The sequence below is a fragment of the Heteronotia binoei genome, chromosome 21, assembly GCF_032191835.1.
Source record: "Heteronotia binoei isolate CCM8104 ecotype False Entrance Well chromosome 21, APGP_CSIRO_Hbin_v1, whole genome shotgun sequence".
Classification (NCBI taxonomy): Eukaryota; Metazoa; Chordata; class Lepidosauria; order Squamata; family Gekkonidae; genus Heteronotia; species Heteronotia binoei.
The window spans coordinates 47,336,765-47,362,585 of NC_083243.1; the positions used below are offsets into that span (position 1 = coordinate 47,336,765).

A 25,821-nucleotide genomic window follows, 5' to 3' on the forward strand; every position below is an offset into this window, starting at 1 on the left:
TTTATCTCCAGCTTAAATGCCTTAGTTCTGTAGAAGAAAAATGGAGTATACACAATGCTGCTGAGAAAGAGAGATGAAAATTGCTGCACCCTGTTACCCTAGAACATATATCTTAGGCTTTTTTGTGATCTAAGAGGAAAAAATAAATGTAGGAAAAAATAAAATTTGAAAATAGAAAACTTTTTTTTTCTAAATGAGTGTATTATTTTGAAAGAAGCTGTTAAATAGGCATGATAGGACTAGTGGCATGTTATGACTGAGGAAAGCTTAATAAAGCTGAAAATATCAAACTCTTCAGTAATGGATTATATGCATTGTAGCATATCAGTTGTATTTAAAATTACTCATTTAAACAATAAATGTGTCCTTACTGTACATGTCTACAGTATACCCATGAATTATTCTTTTATGCTATAGATGGTCTTGTGTAAAAATATTTGCACTACACTTTTCAAGTCAATAAAATTTTATCTTAAAGTGTTTCATTAATTTCAGCAGGGAAACTATTTGACAGGATTTTTTTTTCAGTGTTCCCCCAAGTTTTCAGTGGAAAATTTGAAAAAAAAAGTCTTCAGGAGGGAAAGGGTATGATGGTGGTGATAGTGTCCCTCCCCCCCCCCCCTTTTGGCATTTTCATTGCCCTTACATTTCTTGTCATAATTCTTTTTTTATAAATGGGTACAGCTGTCATTATATATTTTGGGTAGACAATTATATATCATTTTATAATAAAGCTATCTAGTGTAAGGAATTATGATATAATCTTTCAGGTAATACAGTGATCAAAAGCCTTCCTTTAAATACTGAAATGGTGAGAGAACATCGGTCACGAGACTAAATTAAATATCTGAAGGTGATTAGAATTTAAACAGACTTGCTCTACTCATTCCCATCAGACAGAACTTGCAGAAGAAAGAAATTTAGTAAAAGCCCAGCGTCGACAGGTGGAAAAGATGAAAATCGAATGTGATAAATTGGTAGAGGAACTAAGCCATAAGGAAGAAGACAACACAAAACTTAGGCGAAAATATCAACTGATGAAACAGGAACTGGATGACAAGGTAAAAGAGAAACTTCTCAAGTGTACCAAACTTTAGCCACAACAAGTATCCTATTTTGATTTAGAATTTTTAATGGATCCCCAAGGCCTTCCTGCGTACAACTTTCAAAGTGCGCAACTATCCACACATGCCCTGTGGAAGCCTCTGTTCTCTAGCATGCTGAAAACTATACAGCAAGGACCATATCAGCTATATTTTAAAAACAAGTGTAAATAAAAATGTTTGTATTGCCTGTATATGATCTAAAAAGTCAGGTCTCTAAGAGTCACTAATTTTACAGAACCACATCTCAAAAGACTCTTATCCAAGTTCTAATCTATCTCACCTTTTGATGGAAAACATGCTGTGCTGTAGAAGTGAAGGTACTGGATCACTCACTTGATCCAGCAGGGCATTCCTTAGGGCAGGAATATCAAACATTCACCCCAGGGGCTCCTATCAGGCCCCCAAGCAACTGGCTGTCATCTGTTTCCTCCCCCCTCTCTCTTGTTTCCTTCTACATCACAGCTTGCTTTGCCAGGCTCTCTCAATCACAGAGCAGAGCTAAGTGTAATATGTAATATATGTAAAAGCGTTATATGTAATAAAAGCTAATGAGCCAAGCCTCTCTTCCTTCTATTGGCTGAGGCTCCTCCTCCTCCTGGTCCCCTGGGGAAGGAAGGAAAGAGCCAGAGCTTCCTTTGCTTAGTTTCCTGCATCCCTTGGGAGAGATACAAAGAAAGCACCTTTAAGACCAATGAGTGCTAATGTTTTAAGCTTGTTTTATTTTAAGGGTTTTTTTTTTAAAAAAAATCTTTAATTGTGTTTATCTGTGTCCTTTTTAAAGTTTATATCTCCGCTACCTAGCATTACATTTTATGACACACATGGCCCAACCCAACAAGGTTTCATTTATGTCAGATCCAGCCCTCATAACAAATGAGATCAACACCCCTGCCTTAGGGTCTTACGATGTGGCCCCTCAGTAAACAGTACTTTCTGAATGATATCTCCCCTATGTCAACAGTTCCTCTATCCCCATTCTAGTTTTGATGGCTAAATAATCTGGTAAACATAATGATAGTGAAACGAGAACCCTGCTGAGGTGTGTGTGTTGTTGTGCTCTGGGGAAAATGTTTTCTCATTTGAGGGGGAAAAGACAGCTGTAGTAGAGGATGAGATTCTATAAAAAGTAAGAAAATATGTCTTCAAATGGAAAACATTTTTAAAAATTAAAGAATGCCATACAACTACCTGGAGAAGAACTTTCTTTATTTCTTTTAATTGTATAGGTGCTTCCACAATAGCTGTATGCATACATGTTAAAATGGCCATCTTCTCCCTTCTGAGAGGAGAGGAGAAATTGAGGTTTTCCTGGTTAGGCTTAAAGTGAGCCAAAAACTGTAAAAAAAATTCCAAAATTAAACACAAAAAAAGCTTTCAGATCTGTGTCTGTAATGGAACAGAAAAAATGTACATAATTGTGGAGAACACTAGCATGATCAGAACACCTTAGCCACAATAAAATCTTTCTGTTTTGCTTTCCTCTGACATTTCAGTACATATCAAATGGGTTTTTTTTCTTATTGCATCTGCTTTTGGGCTCTGAAAGCATTGTTCATATTTCCATTCAAATGATTTCTGCTTATCCTTTTCCAAAGTGTTGTCCTCCAAATGCAGTTTTTGTTCTGTCTTCCAAGCACTCTGCTCTGCAAAACTTGTGCTTTGCCTGCATACAACACCAAATGTCTTTACTTCACACCCTAGAATATTAGTGTTTCAGAGCTTTCTTATGAAGTGTTCTGTGGGAGGTGGTGGGAATAGGCGATGGAATTTAACAGGTTCCAAGTTTATTACTGAGACATGACAAATTAATAATGTGATGTTCCAATGCAAGCATTGAACAAAAACATTCTGCCCTATTTTCATAAAACATAGGTTCATCCTGTAATTTGAAGGAGTCAAAGATAGCATCCTGAAGGAAATAGCTGATAGTTTCTATGTTCCCCAACCTGTTATAAAACTGAAATGCTTTTTCAAAGTTTGACTTGAAACAAAGTCCTGCTGATGCGCACCAGTCATTTCCAAAGGCTGCCATGGCCAAGCTGTGTTTGGATCTGCTTGGTCCAATGACAGATCTTCTTGATGACGCCTGTTCTTGCATGGACACAATTAAAGCAACAACATGAGAGCAGAGATCCCACTTTTACCAAATCACAATATTTCTCTTGTTAGAGGAAGGTTATTTGGATTCTTACTGTTGTGTTCTTTGGACTGCATTGGAGCAGCTGTTCAGGACTGACTCTTTCATAGTGTGAAAAAATGAAGTCTAAGAGATGAGAAAATGTCATTGGAAAGTTCATTTATTATCAGGGGACTATATTCTGGCTTTAATTTTATTGAAGTCCTCTTTATTTGGTCAACAAAGCAGTCCTAAGGAAAGTTTCGCCGTTCTATGCCCATTGGAGTCAGTGGGTGTTAGGATGTTTAGAATCACACTGTAAGTGCACTTTCTCTACAGCTCAGTAAAGCTGTAAGAAAAGATCCACATCCATCCATCCTATGAATGGGATGGAAAGCTCAAGCAAAGGCTTCCATTTACATTTTTTTGGTGCCATCAATGTTTTACATTCTTTCCTCCCCCCCTTTCTTAACATTCCTAGAAGGTCTCCAAATCCACACTTTGGGCACGTAAGTACCTGTTTTCACTGCTATAGGGTTGCTCCATCTTGTACTGTTCTGAGTATATCTTGGAACCGTGGCCCATAACTGAAGCCTGGTTAGACATAATTATGCTAGGATTTGCAAATGTTGGTGATTTTTACTAGCCATTAATTTATGGTTGCCACAAACTCCATCCCTTCTCCTTTGGGGATGCTGCTGATTCCAAGCTAATATGAATGAAAGTTTTCTCATATCATGCTGGGATTTGGGGATGGAAAAAGCAGTGCAAATTGTGAAGGGGTGATCTTAGGTCTTTTTGGTCTCTCCATCCCTAGAGCCTGCCCTCACTTAACTGTGTTTAGTGTTTTGTCTTTATTCCCCCCTCCACTGCCGCATAGTTGAAACTTTGGAGGTTCCTGTTTCTGTGTTTGGAGTTCTGAGGCATCATATTTGTAAGGGTTCAGATAAGATGAAAGATATCCATCTTGATACGTAATTTGTGCTGCCCTGTCAGGTATATTGCTACTAATTGCTGGTTATTCATACTGTACAATGTGGCTTTGGTGCTTGGTGAGGTGCAGCAGAGTAGAGGAAGGGAGTGTGTTTACTTACATTTCTTTTATAGGTAGTTTCATTGCAAAAAGTGGGTGTGGGTCTGATCCCTAAATGAACACAGGATTCTGATGAAACTCCAGTTTTCCCTTCCATTCCCCAAGCATTGTTCATTGCTGGCCCTTATACTGGGAATAGAGAAGCAATAGGCATATCACAAGGACATGATTACTTTGTTAGAAATTCTCCTGCAGCCTCTTCCCCCAAAATATGCTATCCCCCTAAACGAAGTTTTTATGTGATGGGACACCTGTTATCTTGGGTAAAAGATGGCACCAACTGAAAAATGTTCTTTTGCACTGAACTGTAAAGTTGAATTGTTTTGCTTCTGGATAAATTTTCTGATGGTAGTTGTCCTCTGGCTTCTCCTTACTTGCTGGGTGGAGGATTTCCTAAAGAGTTCTCCTGGCAAGTTCTAAACAAAAGACAGACAAACCACATTTTAGCAATAAAACTTCCAACCTGTCCTTCCCAGGATAGCCTGGCTGCTACTGCCAAAGCAATGCTGGATCTTCTGCTTATTTATAGTAATATTTTACTATAGTAATATTTATAGTAATAGTCCCTTTAATTGATATAATAACATTCACTGATGTGAGTTTACCATTTTGGCTCTGCTTTCTTCTGCACTCAACTGCCAGCTTAACTTTGATCCCCTGTCCACTACTGGTGGTTCTAGTAGAAGAGGTTTTGACCCTTGCATTGTATTGTGCCTTCTTCTTGTGGCATACAGATTAGAGTGGGGTCTTCAATAATTTGGACAGTGTTTTCTGGTAGCTTGAAGCTCTTGGGGTTCATTGAATCTGCACGGCTGCATGTTGTCAAATATGGCTGTGTACGGGATGTGTATTCTGTGGTGGAATTTGGCTTTCCACACTCTAGCTTTCAACTCCAACCCCTCCATTTTAGTTTGCAGAACCAGTTTATTAGTGTTATGACTGAGTATCCAAAAGATGTTCCTGGACACCCTCTGTAATATCCAGGGGTCCACTTCCTGACCCTCCCTTTGCTGCCACCACAAGCAAGCTATTCCTCTTTTCACATTCTGCCCCCTCCAATCAGCACCTTCCTGGGGTTCTGAAGACCTTGTTCTTCCACTGCTCATACCTCCTGGCCTTCCTTTACCACCTTCAAGGGTCAGCCCGCCTGCACATTAAATCCACCATACCTCCCTGTTCTTGTTGACAGCTTCCTTCCCTGTGTCGTACCCTGCCTTCCTGGGGTGCTGGAGTCCAGACTGAGCATCCAAAAGAGGTTCCTGGGCACCCTTTCCAATATCCAGGGGTCCGCTTATCAACCCCTGCTTTTGCTGCTACGGTGAACAAACCTCCCTTTTCACCTCTCCCCTGCAAAAGCAACTTCCCAGGGTGCTGGAGACCTGTTCTTTCACTGTTCACACCTCCTGGCCTTCCTCTACCACCTCCAACAGTCTGCCCACTGGCATGCCCCCCAACCACCATCAAATCAACCATACCCCCTTTTCCTTGTTGACAGCTTCCTTCCCCTGCATCAAACCCCCATCCCCCCTGTGAAAGATGCCACAGCTCTTGCAAGTGAATTTTGAGCTCACTGGAGAGTCACGCTGCCATAGCGGTGCAGCCCATCACTGCAATGAAGAGTATGGTGGTAAGGGAACACACCTGTTCGATTGACCATGGGAGCAAAAGGGAGGTCTCTTGAAACAAAGGTCCATTGGCACCTTAAAGACTAAACATTTATTTGAATACAAGCTTGCATTAGTCTCTCTTTCAGGTGTGTGAAGGGAAAATCCCAAATAAGTGGTGGTGGGAGAAGACTGCTGTTGGAATCCCACACCTTACTTTGTACAGACTCATTTTATCAATGACTACAAGGCAACCTTCTTCCCGGTCCACAAAGTATTCATTTGGTGGGTTTAATGGTTTTGAAGTTTAATAGACTCAACCCCAAGGTTAAGAACTCCAGCAACAAATTGGGCTGTTGCCCTGTTCATGTTCCTGCCAGGAGTCTTTGGTAGCAATTTCCACTTTCCCCCTGCCTTTGGGCAGGACTCCCTGGGAGTGTCTTTCTCTTACAGCATCTCCACTCTTTCTGGCTTTTTTTTTGTCCCCTAGCACAGCAGTCCCCAACCTTTTTGGCACCAGGGACTGGTTTTGTAGAAGACATTTTTTCCACAGGCTGGGGTGGGGTGGGGTGGGGGGGGGGTGGAATGGTTTTGGAATTATACAATTGTACACTTTATTACTATTAGTTTGGTGTAATGGTTAAGTGAGCAGACTCCTATCTGGGAGAACCGGGTTTGATTCCCCACTCCTCCAGTTGCAGCTGCTGGAATGTTCTTGGGTCAGCCATAGATCTTGCACAGTTGTTCTTGAAAGGACAGCTTCTGGGGAGAGCTGTCTCAGTCCCATCCACCTCACAGGGTGTCTGTTGTGGGGGAGAAGATAAAGGAAACTGTGAGCTGCTCTGAGACTCTGAGATTCAGAGTGGAGGGCAGGATATAAATCCAATGTCGTCATTGTCTTATTATTATTACTACATTGTAATATATAATGAAATAATTATACAACTCAAGGCCTGGTTGCTAACAGGCCATGGATCACTACCGGTCCATGGTTGGGAACTGCTGCCCTAGTGCATCAAACACTGTTCTGTTTGGGTCCAGTAACTTTCCCCCCTTTCCTTTCCTTTCCCTTCTCAAGTCTTAGAACATCTCAGCTACTGAAAATCCCAGCTGGAGGCAAAGCTCACATGAAGGGCAGAGGGAGGCTAGGTGAGCCCTCACCCACTTGGTAGCACTTAAAAATGCACCCCAAAATGTGCTCAGGGGAGGGGCATGGTAGACTCAAGAAGACTTCTAGAAAACACCAAGTGGAGACGGGAAGTTCCAAGAGTCCATACATCCCCAGCCGGCTTTGGGCTCAGTCTTTCAAGAAAGATTGTACCAAAACAAGTTGGAGGGGAAAATGTGACAAGGTAGGAGAAACTATGATGGTGTGTGGAAGCTCCCAGTAACTAATAATGTTTGGGAGGCAAAACAGAGTATATCATCCATGTGGAAACAGCCTTAGTTGTGTGTGTTTTATTTTTTCTAAAAAGTATAGGTTTGTGTATGGCAATATTCTTTCTGCAGTGTTTAAAGAGAAACAGTTTATTTAACATTAAATGGTTTTTTTTGTTTCTCCCCCCAATCTCTTTACTTCAGGATAAAATGATAAATAATAAAGAAGATAATCTAAGAAGGATGGAGGAAGAAAAATTACACCTTCATGACCAACTGTGTTGTCTTCAAAATGAGCAGGAATCCATCCTCTCTATGATTGGAAGTGAAATTGATGCAGCTTGTGAAGTTTTCTCTAGGGATTCATTGGAAAAATTCAGCGTAATTATGACTTCTCTGCTTGTTAATTTACTCATGGACATGTGTTATGGAATTTTGAGCATGGCTTTGAGGTGAAACTACTCTTCATGTAGGCAGTTTAGATTAGCATACACTATTTGAACTTTTTTTAAAAAAATGCTTCCTGTATTGCTTTTTGTGTGCGGATAATTAATTGCTACTTACTTCTTGGGCCCATCAGACTTCTTGGGCCCATGAGACTTACTTCTTGGGCCCATGAGATGGTAAAACTGTTCCTAGACCATATGATCTAAACTGGGAAATTGGGGCGCTTTACCGGGGGGGAGGGAATCTTTGCACATACAAAGCTAATATATGAGGGAGAAGGTTAGGCTAGAATTTGTTTTGAGAATTTACATTCCCGGGTTCAGGAAGTTTGCTTTATAGATGAGAAATAATTGAGATCCAGGGAACATCCTTCCTTTCCCCTCCACTCAACATCAGGAGACCATAGTTTATTGTTGCTCTATATTAGCTAGCTTATTATTTTTCTTTCTGAATTGTATTTGTATCCAGGGCTCTTTTTCTAGCAGGAGCTCCTCTGCATATTAGGCCATGCCCCCTAATGTAGCCAATCCTCCAAGAGCTTAGAGGGCTGTTCTTACAGGGCTAGGAGGATTGGCTACATCAGGGGGTTTGGCCTAATATGCAGAGGAGCTCCTGCTAGAAAAAGAGCCCTGTTTGTATCTAAAAATGAAGGTCTATTGCCTTAACCCCTCTAAACCATTTATGCACACCTTTTGTCTCAGTTTTGGAAATTTTGAAGCTGGTGGGGGGAGCCCACTTTTTGAGAGCCAGTTTGATGCAGTGATTAAGAGCGGTGGACTCTAATCTGGAGAACCAGGTTTGAGTCTCCACTCCTCCACATGCAGCTGCTGGGTGACCTTGGGTCAATCACAGTTCTCTCAGAGCTGTTCTCTCAAGAGCACAAGATCTCTCAGAGTTCACTCAGCCGCACCTACCTCACAGGGTGTATGTTGTGGGGAGAAGAAAGGAAGGAGATTGTAGGCTGCTCTGAGACTCTGAGTGATGGTATAAATTCAATCTCTTCTTCTTCCTCCTCCTCCTCCTTCTTTGTAAAAAAGGGATGGGAAAAATTGAAATATAGGCAATATTTAGCATGTAATATTTCACTATTTGGCTTATTCATAGAATGAAGTGGCCACTGCTCTTCAAGGCATATCCATATTTCCGTGTACTGGATATTTGTATGACAGTGGCAATACACAATTGTCAGTCTTTTTCTGCAGCCACTATCAACTGCAACTATCCCATCCCTTAGATTTTTCATCAGAGCAAGGAGAAAGCACAATGCAATCAATTGTGTTTAGCCATGAGGCAACTTCATTCAGAGCAAATGAAGCTATCTCCAAGTAAGGGCAATGCTTCCTGAATAGGCATTGCCCTTACTCTAAACAAACTTTGCTTCCCTTGACTGACATCGTTATATAGGAAGTCCAGTTACTTTTGGATAAAAAAATAAACTAAAAAATGGTGCCAAGGCAGCAGTCAAATGGGTATGTGGATAATTGGTGGGGGAAATGGGTAGTTTTCAGGGAACATTTCCGTCTCCCCAAAAGCCTTTTTTAATGTCAAAAATGTCCGCTGGAAAATATTAAGTTCCATTTAAAATCTGAAGTGCTCAGCTACTTGAATTAAAAATAGGCACCCATTGGGCTTTTAAAACTACTCTTTGATTTTCCTGTAAAGAAAAACATTCTGCAGTCTTTTGTGTATAATATGTGTCTTCTGTGTGTTTATTTTTCAATTTATTTCAGGCAATATCACTTATGCCAGGGATACGGAATGACCCTCATCGATGGTTAGCAGAAACAAAGGTAAATATCTTTAATAGCTAAGTGAAGGCTTAGTACATTTTTTTTACAGTAATAGACTCATAAGATTCTTAGGTAAGGAGAGATTAAAGCACATCCCTTGCATGTAATGTCCCCTCTAAGGTTCACAGTGTTGTGAACAGAAATTCTATCTTGTGAGTGAAAAAAACTGATAGCATCAAAGTTGTGAGCAAGCCTACATTTGACTATTATGTAAATTAGTTTTAGATTATTTCCATAACCTTGTAAAAATCCCAGAATAAGTTATTTTACATTATATTTAAACTATATTTTAAGAATAATTTAAATATTATAAGAGAAAACAGAATCAAGTCAAATTTCACCCACCCCTTTTCACTATATTGGTATATGTGTCCTTCAGAGAACAGGTCTACCCACCCCAGTCCACTATATTGGTAGATCTAACCTTGGACTGTCACCCTGTGCTGAGCCTTAGGAAACATACCAGCACTTTTTTTTTTTTTTGGGGGGGGGGGGACTCTTGCAGTCTACTTTGGGGTTTTTTTAGTGAGATATCACAAACAGTATTACAGGTCAAGTATAGCAGAGGAGGAACACTCAGTGTCAGAACCCTGCCTAACCTGATAAATAGAAAGTTGCTTAAATGTAATCAACTTGCCCAAACTACTTATGTATTCCAATATTTTTATCCCACTTTTCCCCATGACTCAAGGCAGCTTACAAATCATACTGAAAAGCATAACAGGGGAGTGCAAAAATATCATTTCTTCTAGGTCCATTGTAGCTTATGGGAACTATTATACCCAATAGCCCCATAGACTATAATGGAGAATCAATCTGGGGTACCTGGGGCTGGGTACCTATTTTGGGGGGCAGATGACAAATCTGCAGCATAGCTGTTAGTGCCTCTCCTGAAAAATCTCCCCAAGTTTCAAAAATATTGGACCAGGGGGCCCAATTCTATGGGCCCCAGAAGGAGGTGCCCCCATCCTCCATTGTTTCCAGTAGAACTGAAGCAGAAATCCCTGAGCTGCCAGCGCCCCCTAGCACAGTTTAGAGGGAACTATGCTTGCATGTATATTCTTTTAAAGTAGATGGGCACAAATCACTCTGTGTTTTATTTATGGAATTTGAAGTCAATAGACTTGGAAGGGTATAACTCTGCTTAGGATGGCACTGCTGATATAATACTACCTGATCTACTAGCTATGGAGAACAACTAAGCATACCCAATCTATATCCATTTTTCATCTATATCTCTCAATAGCCTCCCCCCACCTTTCATTTTCAAAACTGACCATAGTAGAGTGGTAAATCTGCTTTGGCATTTTCCCTAAACAAGTTTTCAGTCTGTGCTTTGGATAGAGATGAATGCTAAATCATGGTTAGTTCCAAAATGAAAGGAAGGAGAAATCCTTGTATGAGGGAACAAATCTACTTTAAATTTCCTAACCAGACAGCATTAATCAAATCAAATAATTTAGGAAGTTTTCAGAAAGTCCTCCATTTTCACTGCTGTTTTCTGGGTCTGATGTAGACTCTGATTTCTTTATCTCTGCTTAAAGGATCAAAGAGATGACTGGTACCTTGTAACTACTGTCTTTTTACTTGGATAACTTTTATTAGCAACTTTATCGCAAAATCTTTTAACAGAATTAAGTTCTCATTATCCGAAAACCCTTTACGCTCCATATGACAAAACTTACCTTCATTGTGTATTTACGGTCACCGTGAAGAGAGGAAAGCTGACCAGTTGACTCAAATGAAATTGCATTTGTTTCATTTCAGTATCCTGTGAGGTTATTGATGGGCTCGTTTGTAATGCACACAGACCAAGAGTGAATATCCCTGTAAATAGCAGAGATAAGAGTTTGAATTGTAGGACAAGGGCTATTGTGGAAACAAGCTCACTATTTAGGTTGTTGATGCGTAAATTTCAGATGCTAACTATCTAGAGGACCTTCAGACTGCATATAGTAATTGATTCATAAATCTGCCAAATGAATCTTTTTAGTTGTTAGTGGGAGTAAGATGTGAAAGAGAAAAAAATACTTGTACATGCATAAAAGTAGTCTTGGGATCATGGCATTGGCTTCGTTAAATGTGTCCTATCTCAAAAGCATTTGTGTCAAATAGAAGATTAATGGAAAGTACAATGGCACAGCAAAGAAGTGCTGGCATTTTTTGGTTCTATTTAGGCATGCAGACAGTCTGAAAAAAATTATCAGCCTATGGTAATTTCAGTGGAACTTGTGATCTGTGCCATCTGTCTCCATGCCTTTTCTGATCTGCATACAGTGGATTAATAAATATTCCCTCAAAACAATTAATTGGCCCTTGTACACACTGTGGTAAATACAAAAGAATGCAGTCAGATCAGTCAGCAATCTTTGCATGTTAGGCTATATCCATATGCATTTCAGTTTGAAACAAAGAGTATGAGACAATTGATCTTTGGGATTAATTGTTTTCAGATGGAGTACCCCTTCTGCCTGACTTGGTGGTATTCTGTGGGCTTATGTTTTTTTGATGCTATTCAAACATGCCATATCTTAGTTGCATGTAGAAGTCATTCAGTCCTATGTTTTAACTGTTAAACCACCACCACCCCCCCCCGCTTTCCAAGAAGGGGCTTGGACATACCTACTGGAATTTCTTCCGCCTTTCCCCCTTGAAACAGCAGACCACACAATATCAAAAAGAGGTTATTTTGTTGCATGCAGGGTTCTTCAGGAATACAAGACCATAGTCCCCTTAAGTGAACAAGAATTTTTGTGGGGTTTTTTTTAAATTCTAATGCTTGTAGGATCTTTTTTTTTCTTTTAAAGACCTATAGTTAAAATGTATGTTTCTTTACTAGAAAACTATCCCAGTATCTGTTCCAGCAGTTAATAAGAGAAAACCGGTATAGTATTTGCAAATTTAAATGTCTTACTGAAGACATCCTGACTTGAAATGTATAAGACTTGCTCTTGAGCAAGGGCAGAAAGAACAGAGGCCTTATATCTTTAGGGGAGCAGTAGTAAAATATTGTATGAACAGCTGAGATCACTTTTAACACATTGAAACAGTTATGGAAACTTTATTTTGATTGCAAAAAAAAAAAGTACACTAGACTACAAAGATTAGGACCATATGTTAACTTTATCCCAATGCAAAGTAAACACTTTCCCTTGAACAGCTACTGATAACTTCCTTGGATGTGGGGTCCTTCTCTCCCCCTCCCCAATTTGTTGCTGTTTGGCAATCCCTGCTACATTGCAAAAGTATAACTCTTAAGTGTTGACCTATCTTTGTCACACTGGTTCTGTAGCTGATTAACTGTTCTCAACACTTCAGTCCAAACAAGCTTTTCAACCACATGTATTGGCCATGCAAAAGCACTCCATTTTGGAGGCTAGATTTTGCAAATTCAGTGATGATGAATTGGTTTGCTCTTGAGCCAGTGCATATGTTGTCTGGTAGTTTTCTGTGCGTTTAGTCCAACTTTTATCCTGTTATGTCATATTTGCTTTTCAGCTAGAAAAGAAGAAAGGTGACTGGTGACGATTCAGAGATTGTGCCCAGAACAAGTGCAATCTTTCACATTTTTTAAAATCTTTATAGCTTAAAGTTTGACCTTGGGTGTGGTTGGAAAATGGAGAATGATCGTCTTGATTATCAGCTCTGGTTTCTTTCCATGTGCCATGAACTCAGTGTTCTGGTTTCATGCCTTGGAGGTCATAACGTGTTTTTTGAACTGTATGTTCTCTGTGTACAGTTTTGTGGCAGGAATATGCTGCACTGGAGGAAAGAGTCTGTTGTTTGCTGGCAGACAAGATATTTGGGAACATTTTTGCTAGTTTTGCCATGTGTGTCTTAGTAGGAAACATTTGCCTGTGGAGTCAGAAGCCATTTTCAGTCCTGTCCCTTCAAAGTTAAACCCAGTAATAGGTTCAATAAACTGGTGATCCATTCATGTCAGTGTGATTTTAAATCCATCCCTTCCTCTTTTAGATCTGTTTTTTAACACACCACAATTGATTGGCTAAAATCTGCCTGCATGAGAAGCAGAACTGTAAAGTATCAACCATACTATTGGTGCTGCATAATCATGGAACAATGATAATAAATGGGATGGGACAGGGCTCCTTGCAGAGATACTTTAGACCAGGGTTTCCCAAACTTTTCTTTCCTGTGGCCCGGTTATTTTTACATTTCTCCTTCGTGGCCCAATAAAATTTGGGGCTTTTCTTGTGACCCGGTAGTGAGGCTTCCGTGGCACGATACTGGGTCACAACCCTGCAAATGGGAAACACTGCTTTAGACTATGTGACTATATGTCCCACCCCCCCTCCCGAGAGATATAGTATTTTAAAACCAGTTTCAAAAAGCAACGTTAGAGACTGCTTCTCCATATGAGAACCCCCTCACTGCCTTCATTCAAGCTCTGCTTTGAGTGCTTTTGCTATGTTAAGTGAGAAGATTGTCTGCCAAGTAGCAGGTCTTTTCCTGCCATTGCCAAGACTCTGGAATGCCCTCTCTGGTGAGGCTTTGAGCTGTTCTTGCTCTTCTTTTCATAAGCAATGTATAAGAAGACATTGTAGAATCTCTTTATTTCCAAAGGCATTCAGCTGCCATTTGTTTTCTCCTTTGTGGTGGTGTTAATTTCCTTATGGGGCTTTGTGTTATTTTCATAGCACTCTTCAAACTACTTTTCTTCCCTATTTTTGTAAACTGCCCTTGGAAAGGTAAAATGCAAGTAATTTTAAACAGATCCTGTAAAAACTGACAATGCAAACTGCATTCTGATGGTGCTGATGTGGTACAGGAGAGCTGACATGCATCTCTGGATATAGGATTTCTTCCTGCATGTAGGGTGGAAATCATGGAGACATTCTGCACATAGATTTGATTTGATGGATTGAGGGATCTCTACCCACTTTTACCAAAACAGGTTTCAAACTATATTTGACTTCCAGAGTTGACAAATAATGGTAATTTCCATGTTGCCATCAGACCAGTCTCGCTCATTTTTCATGCTGTTTTCTTTTTCCAACCTGGGGCAGAAGGTGACAAAGATTCTTCTTCTGCATCTCAGTTTAGATCTGACAAAGGTTTGCTGTGGAACTGTGAAAGGGAAAAAAACAAACATTGTGCCAATGCATTTTTCTAGACCAAACTCCAGTGGTTATGTGAAGAAGCAAAGGAGAGAGAAGCCAAGGAGAAGAAACTGAGGCGTCATCTGCAGCAGAGCCGAGAGCAGCTGAAGCACCTGGCGTTGAGTAAAGACTCGGAGCGCCAAGCTCTTATAGGTCAACTGGAAAAACAGGAACAACTCCTGGATGAAGCTCATCAAGCAAAAAAGGGTAAGCTAGCCTAGTCCATCTTGGTTAGTAACAAAACAGTGTTGATCTTCCAAGTGTGATCTTATTTATTTTAAGGCAATAAGGATCCCAGTCCCTGTTTTCACAGAAGAGCAGCTCTATGTCAGTTTTCTTTTTCCCTCTTCATGTAGTTCAACATACTTCAACTGGTATCTGACAATGGGTGCTTTGACTCTTGAAAACTTATACCCCCCATATCCCCCCAAACAAGTCTCTAAGGTGCTACTGGACTCAAAGCCAGCTGTTCAACATCCTTGATGTCATTATGCTTAGGACTCCTCTTCCCTCCTCTCTGGTAGCTAATGGTAATGAAGTGGAGATGGGGAAATGGACTGTATAATGTGATGGATGCAATGCAAGGCAAAATATGTGTTACAAAGAAGAATGGAATTTGACAAATAGGTGCCATCAACCCTGTGTTTTAAGACATATACTTAGAACTTTGACTTGGTTTGAGTTGGTTTGTTGCATTTGGAATACTGTTTCAAAAAAAAGACCATAGAATTCTGAAAACTCACAAAAGAGCAATCAGAGGGTTAGAGCATCTTGAGGAAAAGTTAAAGAGTTCAGAAAAAAAAGAAAAGGTGGAGGGACATGGAAGAAGTTTATAAGTTTACATAGAAAAAGGGGATGGAGCTAACACATTCTACCTCGGCCGTAATTCTAGAACTTGGTGCCAACATTATTCAGTTGGTAGTAATTTAGGACAAACAAATACCTCCTAAATCTTGTTTGTCTCTAAGGTGCTACTGGAATACTCTTCAAAATAACTCAAAGATAACATGGAATTTCTTGCCACAAGATGTAAGCAAACAGACTAGTTTAGGTAGCTTTAAAACAGGCATTAGACAGATTAATAACAGATGAGTCAGTTGGCATCTGGCAACTATTAGCTGTGATGGCTAAATGAAGCCTCCATGTTCAAAGGCTGTGTAGGTTTGAGCATTATTTGAGTGGGGGGGAGCAGTAGAAGTTGTGGGCTTCATCTTCTGTTTGTGTGCTGCCCAGTGGCATCTGGTTGTCTACTATGAGAAACTAGATAAGTCACCGGGTTCGGATGGCATACATCCGAGAGTTCTGAAAGAACTCAAAGTTGAACTTGTGGATCTTCTAACAAAAATCTGTAATCTTTCATTGAAATCTGCCTCCGTTCCTGAGAACTGGAAGGTAGCAAATGTCACCCCCATCTTTAAAAAGGGTTCCAGAGGAGATCCGGGAAATTACAGGCCAGTCAGTCTGACTTCAATACCGGGAAAGTTGGTAGAAAGCATTATCAAGGACAGAATGAGTAGGCACATTGATGGACACGGGTTATTGAGGAAGACTCAGCATGGGTTCTGCAAGGGAAGATCTTGCCTCACTAACCTGTTACATTTCTTTGAGGGGGTGAACAAACATGTGGACAAAGGAGACCCGATAGATGTTGTTTACCTTGACTTCCAGAAAGCTTTTGATAAAGTTCCTCATCAAAGGCTCCTTAGAAAGCTCGAAAGTCATGGAGTAAAAGGACAGGTCCTCTTGTGGATCAAAAACTGGCTGAGTAATAGGAATCAGAGAGTGAGTATAAATGGGCAGTCTTCGCAATGGAGGACGGTAAGCAGTGGGGTGCCGCAGGGCTCGGTACTGGGTCCCATGCTCTTTAACTTGTTCATAAATGATTTAGAGTTGGGAGTGAGCAGTGAAGTGGCCAAGTTTGCAGATGACACTAAATTGTTCAGGGTGGTGAGAACCAGAGAGGATTGTGAGGAACTCCAAAGGGATCTGCTGAGGCTGGGTGAGTGGGCGTCAATGTGGCAGATGAGGTTCAATGTGGCCAAGTGCAAAGTAATGCACATTGGGGCCAAGAATCCCAGCTACAAATACAAGTTGATGGGATGTGAACTGGCAGAGACTGACCAAGAGAGAGATCTTGGGGTCGTGGTAGATAACTCACTGAAAATGTCAAGACAGTGTGCGTTTGCAATAAAAAAGGCCAACGCCATGCTGGGAATTATTAGGAAAGGAATTGAAAACAAATCAGCCAGTATCATAATGCCCCTGCATAAATCGATGGTGCAGTCTCATTTGGAGTACTGTGTGCAGTTCTGGTCGCCGCACCTCAAAAAGGATATTATAGCATTGGAGAAAGTCCAGAAAAGGGCAACTAGAATGATTAAAGGGCTGGAACACTTTCCCTATGAAGAAGGTTGAAACGCTTGGGACTCTTTAGCTTAAAGAAACGTCGACTGCGGGGTGACATGATAGAGGTTTACAAGATAATGCATGGGATGGAGAAAGTGGAGAAAGAAGTACTTTTCTCCCTTTCTCGCAATACAAGAATATATAACAAATGTATATAACAAATGTTTAGATTTTTAACTGTAAATTATGTAATGTTAATTTTAATGCTTAATCTTAGATTTTATGTTAGTTTTATATGTTGTAAGCCGCCCTGAGCCACCTAGTGGAAAGGGCAGGATATAAATCCTAGATAGATAAATAAATAAATAAACAAACAAACAAACAAACAAGAACTCATGGTCATTCGATGAAATTGCTGAGCAGACAGGTTAAAACGGATAAAAGGAAGTACTTCTTCACCCAAAGGATGATTAACATGTGGAATTCACTGCCACAGGAGGTGGTGGCGGCCACAAGAATAGCCACCTTCAAGAGGGGTTTAGATAAAAATATGGAGCAAAGGTCCATCAGTGGCTATTAGCCACAGTGTGTGTGTGTGTGTGTGTGTATGTATATATCTATATAGGCAGAATTATAAGGGAAGGTGATCGAGACATAATAGTGCTCGACCCCCTTCCAGCCTTCGTTCCATCCCGACGGTGACAGGTGGTGGGGCCAGGTTGAATTACTCGCCTCTGTCACTGGTGTTATGCAATGCCAGGTCCATCAATAATAAGACCTCTGTCCTGCGGGAGTTTCTGTCCGAACAGGACATGGACCTGGCTTGCGTGACCGAGACTTGGGTGCGCGAGGGGGAGATGGTAGGTCTCTCCCAGACCGTTCCCCCGGGATACTCGGTCTTTCACCAGTCACGGACTAGCGGGCGGGGGGGAGGGGTGGCACTTCTCATACGAGAGGCTTACTCCTTTAGGGCTCTTCCGGCTCCAGAGATCCCGGGCATTGAATGTGTTGGCCTGATGTGGGATGTTGGGGAGGGGTTGGCGATCTGGCTGGTGTATCGACCGCCTAATGCACTGGCCGGCGCCTTACCATCCCTGGTGGAGGCCGCGGCGGGCTGGGCGTTGGAGCACCCAAGGTTCTTGGTCTTGGTTGACATCAATGTCCATGCCAACGACGCGGCCTCCAGCCAGGTGATGGACCTGGTGTCATCCATGGCGACACTAGGACTTTCCCAGGTTGTTACAACACCCACTCATCAGGCGGGACACATGTTAGACCTGGTCTTTGTGGCCGGAATATCAGTGACTGATATTGCAATGGAAGCAGTGCCATGGTCAGATCATTTTGCCCTTAAGGCTCGTATGGAGGTGTCACCCATAACCTGTTTAGGCGGAGAGCGTATTTTAGCTCACCCGCGGAGCCTGATGGACCCGGAACGGTTCCTAACGGCCCTACGGGACACCTGGCTCGCTGGCGATTCCCTGGATGATCTGGTAGAGTCCTGGAACGATGGGCTCTCCAGGGCCATCGAGATCGCACCCAGGCACCCTCTGCGCCCCCGCTCGAAGCCGTCGCCTTGGTTTAACCGGGAGCTGCAGCAACAAAAGCGGGGACTCAGACAACTGGAGAGGCAATGGCGGCGCACTCGAGACGAAGTGACCCGAACATCTTATAGAGAGAGTTTGAAGTCCTATGAGATGGCAATCAAATCCGCAAAGAGAGCATTCTTTGCGGCTAAGATTGCGTCCTCAACTTCGCGCCTGGCACAACTGTTGGACATAATTAGAGGAGTTACAACGCTGCCGCAAGGCATGCCAAATTCTATTGAATTGGAAATAGGCTGTGAGGCTTTTGCGAATTTTTTTGCGGATAAAATCGCGTCACTCCGCCCCGATCCCCCTGCCAGTTTTGAGACAGTTAGCAAATCCGAGGCCCCGAGCCTGTCTTCGGACTATACTCTGGATGGCTTTAGCCCCCTCAGCCTGGAGGAAGTTGACAGGATTCTCTTATCGGCTCGCCCAACAACTTGTAAATTGGACCCATGCCTTTCCTGGCTTATTAAATCTTGCCAAAGGGATCTTAGATACCCTGTACGGGATATCATAAATAGATCCCTGATGGAAGGGCACTTTCCAACGCCGCATAAAGAGGCTGTGGTCCGTCCCCTCCTAAAAAAAACATCTTTAGATCCGGCCCAATTGGCACACTATCGGCCGGTTTCAAATTTGCCCTTTTGGGGTAAACTTATTGAGAGGGCAGTGGCGATGCAGTTACAGACTTTCCTGGAGGACGCTTCCGTCCTTGACCCATTTCAGTCTGGCTTTCGCCCGGGACATGGGACGGAGACAGTGTTGGTTGCCCTAGTGGATAACCTTCAACGGCATCTGGATCGGGGTGGCTCGGCGGTGCTGATGCTGTTAGACCTGTCGGCTGCGTTCGACACGGTCGACCATCGACTACTGACGTGCCGCCTCGCCGACGCGGGGATTCAGGGGTTGGCCTTACAGTGACTTTCCTCTTTCCTGGAAGGTCGGGGACAAAGGGTCGCAATTGGGGGGGAGCTATCCCGGAGGTGCACACTCGATTGTGGTGTGCCCCAAGGGGCGGTTCTCTCCCCGATGTTATTTAACATCTACATGCGGCCTCTTGCCCAGATTGCCCAAAGGTGTACAGGCTAGGGTGTCACCAGTACGCTGATGACACCCAGCTCTATCTACTGATGGACGGCCAGCCGGTCTGCGCCCCGGAAAATCTTGATTGGGCACTACAGGCCGTGTCTGAGTGGCTCAGACTGAGTGGGCTGAAGCTAAATCCTGCGAAGACAGAGGTCCTTTGCTTGGGTCGCCGTGGCCCGGGAGGAGGAATCCCCCTACCAGTTTTTGACGGTGCGCCGCTAACAGCGGCGGACAGGGTCAGGAGCTTGGGGGTGCTATTGGAGCCTTCCCTAAAGATGGAGGCTCAAATAGCAGCCGCTGCCAAGTCTGCATTTTTTCATCTTAGGCGGGCAAGGCAGCTGGCCCCCTTCCTGGAGTGCGACGACCTAGCAACAGTGATCCATGCTACAGTCACCTCGAGATTGGACTACTGCAATGCCCTCTACATGGGGCTGCCCCTGTCCCGAACTCGGAAATTGCAGCTGGTGCAGAATGCCGCGGCCCGGCTGTTATTGGGTCTCCCAAAGTGGGGACACATTTGACCGGGTCTTCGGACTCTGCACTGGCTTCCAGTGATATACCGAGTCCGGTACAAGGTGCTGGTTATCACCTTTAAAGCCCTATATGGCCTGGGACCTGCCTACCTGAAGGACTGTCTCTCCCCACATGTTCCCCAGAGAGTACTGAGGTCGGGAACACAAAATCTCCTCACTATCCCTGGGCCAAAAGAAGCCCGCTTGAAATCCACCAGAGAAAGGGCTTTCTCCGTTATGGCCCCTACATGGTGGAATCAGCTGCCGGAAGAGGTGAGGGCCCTGCGGGACCTTGTTCAGTTCCGCAGGGCCTGTAAGACGACCTTCTTCCGGCTAGCCTACACCTAGCTAAGATGAGAACTCAAGGTAGCTTGGCCAGACGTCTGTTCTATATGTAATTGGAATGTTTACTGGTTTTTAAGGTTTTAACTGTTTTAAATGTTTAATTGTTTATATATTTAAAATTGTTTAATTTTTATGTTTGACCAATTTCTGGAAGCCGCCCTGAGCCACTTGTGGGAAGGGCGAGATACAAATCATGAATAAATAAAATATATAGTTGCAGCCTAGGATCAGCATAGGGATTGTACATAAACACCTAGTGTCTTTAAATAATTTCTGAGCCTCTGGCCATTATTTTTGAGAATTTTTGGATGTATGTGTGTGAGGGGGAGGTATTTGTGAGTTCCCTGCATTGTGCAGGGGGTTGGACTAGATAACTTTTGAGATCCCTTCCAACTCTTATGATTCTATGATCCTGCAGGGCTGCTCTTGTGTTTTCTCTTAGCAAGCTTCTGCTAGCAATAAAATTGAATAGACTTTGCTAACAGCTGTGTTTTTGTATCTTAAAAGACCTGAACAATTCAGGGATTTATAAAATGTATAAAGACAGAGTAACTGGTCTTGCAACATTTGTGATCTGGAGTGAGGCAGAAATTAGTAAGCAGTAGAAAATGTTTTAAGAAGTTTGTTCTGTGAACAGAACAGAGAGCTATAATTTCACTGTATTTTAATAACTACATTTCTCTTATTGAATAAAATAAGAGTTCTCTCTCTGATGGCCCAGAAGTCACGCAGAACATGAGAAAAACAAAAATGATACATACCAGAGGGTGGCCTGAAATCTTTTTATGACATCTAATAATGTCTAATTATGAGATTTTGTCTGTAAATGGTACCTATTCCCCTAAGTGAGTCAAAATTCATGTGCATTCTGCTAATTAAAATGAATTGTGAACAGGGTACTTACTATGCATAGGTTAAAAGATAGAAAGAGAGATCCAAATACATTTTGAACCACCGTGTTGTGTTTGGAAAAGTAGGCATTCAGCAAAGGCAAGTTTTAGAACTGAAAGAAAATGAGATATCTCATCTGATTGCCTGATTATGCTGCACAGTGCATTGTTAACACTTTTTCCTCTGTGTGTGTGTGTGTGTGTGTGTGTGTGTGTATTTGAGGCTTTAAAAATACTGTTATGGCTTCCTTGTTCCTCAGCATTGTTCTTTGTATATTTTCATACAACTACTACAGAAAGAGCCTCATGGGATCTTGTTACTGTTCTCCTTCCTAACTGTATTTCAGTTATTTCTGTTTGTTTCACTTTTTCCCCATTATATTTTCCATAGTCATACATATTAGTAGCATCCAGTTAATGTAGGTTTTTGATTGCTCTTTCACCTGTTATGTTTCACTGATGGTACGAGGCCATGGCTCAGTGGTACAGCACTTGCTTTGCATACAAGTTGGTCCCAATTTCAACCCCTGGCATTTCCAATTTAAAGGATCTGGTAGTTAGGTGATATGGGGTGCTTCTGCTTAGCACTGGCAGTCAGAGTAGATAATACTGACTTTGAAAGACCAAAGTTCTGACTCAGTATAAGGTAGTCAAAGACATCTGAAGTGTGCAACTGAAAATAATATATGACTACAACTATCATGTCTTTTTCTAACACATGCATCAGACAAGTATATTCATTAGGGGACACAGACTGGTAGAAGAACTTAACAGATATATGACCAAATGTTTTCCCATCATCATAAAAGGATCATCATGTAATCTGTTCTCTTCCCCCCTTCCATGATGTTTCTCAGTGAAATAGAATGTGCTTGAATTCCTGTGAATTGGAACTAGTCAGCAAATGTAAATTTGCCATTGGTTGGGACTTACCAGGCTTTTTAACGCATTTTAATGGCCTGCCTGAGTTTGCAAAAGAATGTATAGTTAACAGGGAGTATTGACACTCAACTGATTGCAATAAACATGCAAATGACACAGGAAATTACTGTGTCCTGTAAGACTTCACCCATCTCCTTCCATAATGTCTGGCAAAATGTGTTGCATTACATGATGTCACAATATTCCATGCTTCCTCAACCCACTATCAACCAGTAGTTACAGCAGATCATGCCTGGTGATTACAAGAACAGTTTGCAATTGCAACACTGGAAAATGGCTTCTAATTCTGAAAGCATTCAAGTGATTGTTTACTGAATGTTAGATCATTCAATACAAAATGCTTATTTTCTTTTTATAAGTATAACTGTTAGGGTGTTGCAGGAATAAATACTCCCACATAACCACAGAGAAGCACTAGCGCTTATCTGCTCTGGAAAAGCTGCTAGAGAGAGGAATGTTTAATCAGCTAAGTAGAAAAGCAATTAGGTATGTAATTCAAGAACAAAAAGAATTTTGGAAAACAAATAGGCATACCTGCTATCAGCTTAAACTTTTTAAACAGTTGTGGTTAATTTTGCAGTTATGCATATCAGTGTAATATCAAAAATTACTGAAGAAATAAAATCCACTAGGGAAGAGATGGAGCCAGGAACAATGAGGAAATTGTGTGCTAGGATTTGTAGGTGCTCTAATTTTACTCCTCTCCCTTCCAAGTCACCTAAATGTATCTTTTAATTGCTTCATTTTCACAATGGCATCAGGATGCTCAGTAGTGGTATTTTTTTCCTGTTTCTCAAGTAACATTTTACTGCAAAAAATGAATGGTAATCCAGTTTCTCAGCAAGCAATCACACATCTTTAAAAAATCTTTTTGAGAGCCAGTTATCATTTTTCTTTAAGCTGGGGAGGCTTTTTTAGAGAGAAAATAGTGTTTTGAGAGGGACCTCCCTTCTCATTTATTTATTTTTATCCTGCCCTTCCTGAGCTCAGGTACGTGGCATTCCCCTCCTCTGTTTTATCCTTCAACAACCCTTTGAGGTCAGGTAGACTAAGAGACAGTGGGTAGCCCAATGACACCCAGCAAGATTCAGTGGGGATTTGAAGGATGAAAAGAGAGGACATCGAGGCTCATGGGATGGGATCAGGGAGTCCTCCAAGCCTAGCTGGGTTCCTGAAGGCATCATCAAAGCTCAGTCTTTGGGGAGGGTGGCTTTCAAAAAGTCTGTTAATTTTCATGAGACTGTTTTGAAATGATTCTGGGGAAACCTGCACATATAGTGACTTAAGTGGCCCATATTTATCAAGGAAAACATTCAGATAGGTATGCAAGTACACTTTTTGGCCCGTTAATTGTGACAGTTCCTACAAATAGAACCTATTACAGTGTATTATTATGAATATTTAGGTCTAATTTTGTATATGGGGATCGCTGCTGTTTTCCTTCAATTAAAAAAAAAAGATTGCTTCTGTCCAAAATTGCAGTGCTTAGCTTCTGTTAATGTATGCAGCTGACTCATTTAAATTTCATAATTACAGAGTAGCCAAAGCGTACTATGTTTCTTTCCAGCAAAACTGGGTGGTGATTTTTGTCTTTTTGTTCTCAGCCTTTCTAAACTACATTAAGGAAGGGTAATATCTGTAGGATCTTCCAAGTATGCTGTAACAATCTTTACATCTTCCCCAGCTGGACTGAACATCCTTGAAGTGGAATTGTCAATTAGCATGGTTTAAAATTAAAAATGCAAAAGGCAGGATTAAAAGAAAGTAAATCTTCCAAAATGAGCAAAATTTAAAAGCAGGTCTTAAAAGGGAAGATCACTTGATTGAAATGAAAATAGTAAACATTCACTTGATAACAGCAATGAAAAGTATTGCCCTCCTCTAATTGTAGTAATTCATTAATTGGGTTATTGTAGATTCAAGGGGAATTTCAATATTTTGTGGTATAATCTTGCTCCATTTATCTTCACTCTCATGAATTAAAGAATGACCTCATTAACTGATGGTTTGCATTTGGACTTGCAGATATTTTTGCTTAGCTGTATATATATGCCTGAGACATGCCAGTGAAACTTTGCAATCCAAATTTGGATCTTTTAATTTTTTTTCCAATTTGGATTCCAAACCAGTGTTAAACAATTGTTGAGAAACAAAATAATAAACCATAGTTTGTAGCTTGGATATAAAGTATGGTTTGCTGCAGAAGTGGAAATAATTAAATTCTGAGCCATGACTTGAGGGAAGAAACAAGCCCATCAGTTTCCAAGGTCCAAACATGGTTTGTCTTGAATTGATCCTCTCTCAAATCTCAGATTACTCACACATGTCACTGTCATAAGCACAGGATATTAACATGTATTAGTTTATATTTCAGTGCCCTCCTTGATTTCTCACTGAACCCTTTACCATCATCATCAGATAGCTACATCTGTCCCTGAGTGTTGTGTACCAACAGGCTATAATTCTTTAAGGAGTCAGAATATTCATAACTATTCCATAAAACCTCAGCAGATGAGTCATTAGATACAAAGACTCATTCCAGTCAGCTGAAACCAAACCTTTTACAGCCAAAAGCTATGGCAGTATCAAAAACTGCAGCCTACATTTACTTTTTGTTTTCCCTTTGGGTACATTTGGGAAAAACAGAACCAGAACGTTCTCTTAAATCAGCGTGTTCTGTACTTTAACATACTTCATTTCTCTCTATATATCTTCAGTATGTGCCATATGAGATCGTCCAGTATTCTAATTCTAAAATTAGTACACTCAATGCAAAAAGCGTATTGATCGACAACAGTGAGAAATCATTATATAATTTCTTACCCAACAAAAGATCATAATATAATTTATTGCCCAACAAAAAGGCTGGGTTCACAGGATTTCAGCAAGAGATTGCAAATTACATAGGCTTGAAAAACCAGGTGCAGGTGCATAAATTCACTCTTCTTCCCCAGAGGTGCATGGCCATTAAAGTTTAATGGATGGCACATGATTTTGAAGAATTCAGCTGTATAATTATTTCTCAGGTGATTTCTCTATTTAACACCTTTTGGCGTTATATTGTTCCTGTAGTTTTACAGATGATTTTGACCTACTTTGAACTTACAAAAGAGGGGAACGTTACTTATACAAACAAAAATTTCAGAATGGTCCACAATAAAAACTTTTTTTAGTTTACTAATTAATAGCCATAGCTGTGGCTTTTCAGGCTTCATAATGTTGATAATTACAAGAGTGAAACTGCAAATCTTTGTACTGAATACAGACAAAAACATCCTGCTAATTGTTTTGAGAGTAGAGGGAGTGAGAGGAAGAAAGAAAATTTAAAATTAGAAAACCAGCAGTAAGCAAGATATTCAAGCAGACTCATTTCACTGTAAAGGCAATAAAAGCAAGGAGTGAGATGTTAAGTCAACTGGACATTTTTATGGAGGCACAGGAACGAAGGGTCCAGTGGC

General features: G+C 41.3%; 1 protein-coding gene across 5 annotated transcripts in view; it reads left to right on the forward strand.

Moving 5' to 3' along the window:
• Positions 1 to 25,821, forward strand: part of CEP128 (centrosomal protein 128) — a 323,574-nt gene that overhangs the window by 120,590 nt on the left and 177,163 nt on the right. For all 5 annotated transcript variants that reach the window (XM_060261805.1, XM_060261808.1, XM_060261806.1 and 2 more), the window contains 4 exons: positions 897 to 1,061; positions 7,501 to 7,677; positions 9,474 to 9,533; positions 14,668 to 14,860. In XM_060261805.1, coding sequence (XP_060117788.1) covers positions 897 to 1,061; positions 7,501 to 7,677; positions 9,474 to 9,533; positions 14,668 to 14,860 — 595 coding nt within the window. The remainder of the gene's footprint in view (positions 1 to 896; positions 1,062 to 7,500; positions 7,678 to 9,473; positions 9,534 to 14,667; positions 14,861 to 25,821) is intronic.